The sequence below is a fragment of the Hemitrygon akajei genome, chromosome 14 (genome assembly GCF_048418815.1).
Source record: "Hemitrygon akajei chromosome 14, sHemAka1.3, whole genome shotgun sequence".
NCBI classification, from domain to species: Eukaryota; Metazoa; Chordata; class Chondrichthyes; order Myliobatiformes; family Dasyatidae; genus Hemitrygon; species Hemitrygon akajei.
Window position 1 is genome coordinate 5,404,626 of NC_133137.1, and position 5,127 is coordinate 5,409,752.

Sequence of the window (5,127 nt, forward strand, 5' to 3'; positions counted from 1 at the left end):
CCGTGGCCAGATCAGCCATGGTCTTATTGAATGGCGGGGGGCAGGCTCTACAAGCCAATTCGCCTACTCCTGTTCCTATTTCTTATGTTCTAATTTCTCTAAAGCATCCAGTCACCATCAGTTGAGAAAGATAGGGAAATTTAATAAAAGATAGAGAAAGTTAGGGAAATGGCTTAGTTCATGATGAAAAGGTTTTGCATGATTTATTCTTGGATATATTATTTATTCTGAATAACATTTATTTTGTTAAAAATATTCACCATCATGTCCTGTATCATCATAGCCTTGGGCGAGCTGATGAATTATTGTTTGAAACTCAGCAAAATACTCTTCATCAGCAGCCATAACAGATATCTCAAAATTAGGTTGCCCCGCCCCACGTCACAAACTAAAATAGTATGAAAGATGGAAAAACAAGCCTGCTTTGTTTCTGAGGAACACGGACGGATGGTTTAAACACATTTCACTCCTCCCGCTGACTGACCTGTTGGCGTGACCTTTAACCCGCGCAAGCGCATGCGCACTGGGCGGCAGTGGGTCCATGATGGCGGCGATGTGGGGACGGCTCTTCCGCAGCGGCTTCAGCGGCGTCCGTCAACTGTCGGCGGCGGCCGGGGCCGAGGAGCACCAGAGCGGTGAGCGTCCTCGGGCGGCACTCCGGGGGATGTGGACGGGGAAAGCGTGCGCGCAGGCCGCAGCGGGACTCGGTGTTTGGCGGTGACCTTGCGGCCCGAGGGAGCGGCTCCGGATGAGGAGCCCGGGGCGGACGGGAGGAGCCGGCGGGGTCGGCCTGTGTTGGTGGTCTTTCCCTTCGCCGAGGTGGGAGAGGGAGTTGCGATTGTGACTGCGGATCGGGTGATGCCGGGTGGGGCCTCTCGCCCAGATCTGGAGCTGCAGCCAGAGGGATGCAGTTAGAGTGGCGTGCGGGTGATCATTGACCGAGTTAAAATTATATACTTGCTTTGCTAGGAATTTTTAAAATATCTTACTCTGGATTATTAACTATGTCCAACAAACAATTCAAGCACGGAGATACTGTCTGCGGTTTAATGCTCAAGGTCATGGGTTAAAAATGATCGTTTAACCTGATTCTGGCCCCCATTATCTTGCTTTGCCATTAAATAAAATTGGCTTAGACTCTGCTTTCTTGTTGACTGTAGTAATCTTTCACTTAGTTTATCAAGTATCTGTATTTATATTAAAATGTTCAAAGATATTGTTTCCATTGTCCTCTGAAATGAAGGCTTACAGGACTTCTCATTGAAGGGATGGATGAAGCATCTTATTTGACCCCTTATTGTTTTCAAATTAATTTTTCCACAAGAGGAAGCATCTTTCTATATCACCTTGAAAGGAGTTTGTTTCAGTCAGTTTTCTTCAAAGCACTAGCAGATATAAACCTTCACTTATTAACCTATCTTAGTAGACAGTCCACCCATTTCAGGTTAGCTTACTAAACCTCTGAACAGCTTCCAATGCATAACACTTCCTGATATAAGGCAACCAATATGGGGTTCTCTAGAAGTTTCCGCACCAGAGCTGGAGACAAAAGTAGGCAGGTAGATTTCCACTAACAGTAAAACTCTTTCTTATTTAACCTGCTGTATCTGCCGGCCAGCTTTTTGAGAATCATGCATCAGACCACTATTTTTCATTACTCCATTTGCAAATTTTTGCAACCAGCTGAGTTTGAACTTTATCTGAAGTCCTTATAAAATGACGCAATAAAGCTTTAAATCTTCACTGCCAAGGGATAGGTGTGTGAGATTGAGAGTATCTCATCAGAATGGGACTGACTCTGTATGTAATACCATTGCATAGTCAAGTGGTTTGTAGCAGCGGCGATGGGAACAATGTCTTAGTGTATTATATCCTGGTAGACCTGGCTTTGGCAGTGATATTCATTATCTTTCACTAGCACGCATGTGGAAAATCCTGACTTTTGTTGTTGCCATTCCTGGAGTATCCGTGTGTATGTTGAACTGCTACTTGAAGGCGCAGCAACACACCCATGAGAAGATTGAGTTTGTTCCTTATGAACATCTTCGCATCAGGAGCAAAGTAAGTAGAGCACTTGTAAGTGAGGGAATTTTGTGCATTCATGATGTAATGATTAATGTATATAAATCGACTCTTAAAATCAAAACAGCGATCTTTATCAATGAAAAAATGTTATATTGCAAACTATGACCAAGTGTTCTCTTGCTAAATATTAATTGGACTGAATGTTCTCCTGGGCTTTTCATCCTCTGCAGAAGAGCCTTTATTTTGGTGAGAGATCAACATCTGCTCTAGATATTTCTTTGAATATGGTTTAAGTTATCTGAATTCTGCATGTGGTTTGAGTGAAGTGGCTCATAGCTGTCCGGCAATCCACAACCATGAGTTGCTACCTCACCCACTGGCAATAAGGTTAAATGATTTCCCAAGGAGTTAATGCCAGTTGAAGATTGGGTCACAGTGCAGCTGCAGGAAACTAAAACATTTGACACTTAACTGAATATGATGGGCAGACACTTCTAGGAATGAGAACTGTTCAAACCACCAGCTCTCTCCAGACACCACAATCCCTGGGAAATATTGACTCTACTATTCTTCCATAGTGGTGCTTTGTGGAGATTAGCATTCACACAGGTGTTCATCTCACTGGCACAGTCCGTGAATCCTCATGATGTTGCAGGGTTACCTTTGAATTGTGGTGGGTTTGAAGGAATGGAAGTAGTTGTACCACTTTCTGGTAGTCTAGACATTGAAAATTAAAATGGTTTCTGTTTCTGAATGAGTCATTCTAATGTATATTTCTGCCATTTTGTTCACAGCCATTCCCTTGGGGTGATGGGAACCATTCTTTCTTCCATAACCCCCATACCAATCCTCTGCCCACTGGCTGGGAAGATTGAAATTTTGGAGCAAAGAAGAATTCCCCAGATGTTGTGGATTGTTTGTTAAATCCAATTATGTAAATGAGTGCATTTTTCCCAAACAAAGGCAGAAGTCGGAGCTGTGTTTACCTTTATTGAGGTAACACCATAATAAATATACTGTGGAGAATCATGTGTTGGCTGTTCTTTATTACATGGATGAAAAACAAAATTAACTGCAAATGCTGCAGTAAAGAACTTGGCAAGTCAGCAGCATCAATGGAAAAGAGAGAGCAGTTGATGTTTCAAACCGAGACCCTTTATCAGGATCAGTCATGAAATGTCAGCTGTTTGCTCTTGTGCCGCTGCCTGGCCTGCTGAGTTCCTCCAGCATTTTGTGTGTGTTGTTGTATCTGCAGATTTTCTTGTCTTTATGCAAATGCTGGAAATCTGGAATGAAAACGAAATGTGACCCTGCAGCAGTATCTAATGGTCTGAGAGGCAGAAATCTGATTTCCAAAGTTGAGGGACGTTATTCCACCATGAAGCTTTTATTACTAGGATATTCAAGTGAACCTGAGTTTTTGGTGTACATCTTGGTTACTATTGTAGTGCATGCCTGAGGAAACTAATTACAAATATACTATTGTACCTTCATCAGAAAGACCAGTTCTTCGTAAGAGTGACTTGACACCAATTAGGAATAGCAATGAATACTTGCCTTTCCAGTGATATCTAGGTTTAGTAATTCAATATCTAAAAGATATGAAAATGGCTGACACATATCTTGTTAACAGCTACTGTCCTAGGATATTGCAGTATTAGTTTTGGGCCAGCTATATTAATTTATTGAAAATAGTTTTAAAAATGCTGGAAATTTAAAATAAAAGCCAGAAACCCTCATCAAGTTGAGGTATCTGGAAATATTTCGGTTTAAAGACTATCAGAACTACATTAATGGTCTTAATTTGGTACTAATTTCCATGCTACTGACAATGTGTTGTACTTCAGGGTTAGTTTCCAATCTTGGTAAGATGTAGTTTAGATGTTGATGCAGATGGTGGGGAATTTTCATGCAATTCTAGGTATTGATCAGAACTGAATTACCTTCAAAACCAAGATGCTTTAAATTGTGGAGGAGAAACTATCTGGTTGAATTCAGGCAATAAAGTTATTAAATTTTCATTTACTGTTCAGTTACTTGTAGTCCCCACATTCAATGAAGTAGCATCCTAATGGCCAAATGAATTGCAAGCATATGATATATGAACGTTGCTCACTTGCACAAGTTTAGCCAGGACTTTCCATGACTAGTATACCATTTACTCCCCTGAACTCCTTTATAAATACGTGGTATAGAAGATCTAAACTTGTAGCACCCATAACTAGGTCAAGATGAGGGATGACTCCATTTCAATCTTCAAACGCAATGGTCCAAATGGCCTTTGGTCATAAATTTTCTTTGATTCTACTAATGGACCATTGTATGTAGTAACAGTCATAGAAGTAGGAACACAGAAATATTTGTGAGGGGACGATCAGAATCAGGTTTAATATCACTGGCATTTCTTGAAATTTGATTTCTGGCAGCAGTACATTTCAATACATAAAAAAACAGATTACAGTGAGTCTATAGAAGACTGATTAAGTAGTGCAAAGAGAGAGCAAAAACCCTGATGGCAGAAGAGAAGCAGCTGCTCTTGTACCACCACAAGATGGTAGCAATGAGAATAGGGAAGGCCTGGGTGATGAAGGTCATTTAAAAGGTGGACGCTGCCTCATGAAGGTTTCCTTGATGCTGGGAGGCTAGTGCCCATGGTGGAGCTGGATCAGGGTACAATTTTCTAAAGCTTTTTCTGAGCCATTCCATTCTAGACAGTGATGCAACCAATTAGAAGGCTCTCCATAGTACATCTGTAGAACTTTGCCGGTCTTTAGTGATATGCCAAATCTCAAATTTCTCATGAAATACAGTTGCTGGCATGCCTTCTTTGTTAATGCATCCAGGATGTTGAGCCAGGATAGATCTTCAGAGATGCTGACAACCAGGAACTTAAAACTGCAACACACAAAATGCTGATGGAACGCAGCAGGCCAGGCAGCATCTATAGGGAGAAGCAATGTCGACGTTTCAGGCTGGGACCCTTTGTCAGGACTAACTGAAAGGAAAGATAGTAAGAGATTTGAAAGTAGGAGGGGGAGGGGAAAATGCGAAATGAAACATTTTGTGTGTGTTGCTTGAATTTCTGCAGATTTCCTCGTGTTT

General features: G+C 41.5%; 1 protein-coding gene across 1 annotated transcript; it reads left to right on the plus strand.

The window, feature by feature from the left end:
• Window positions 1-488: 488 nt before the first annotated feature.
• LOC140738252 (cytochrome c oxidase subunit 6A1, mitochondrial-like) lies at window positions 489-3,051 on the plus strand. The gene is made up of 3 exons (XM_073065405.1): window positions 489-635; window positions 1,919-2,061; window positions 2,820-3,051. The coding sequence occupies exons 1-3, from the start codon at window positions 542-544 to the stop codon at window positions 2,898-2,900; spliced, it is 318 nt and encodes a 105-aa protein (XP_072921506.1). The 5' UTR covers window positions 489-541; the 3' UTR covers window positions 2,901-3,051.
• The last annotated feature ends 2,076 nt before the right edge of the window (window positions 3,052-5,127 follow it).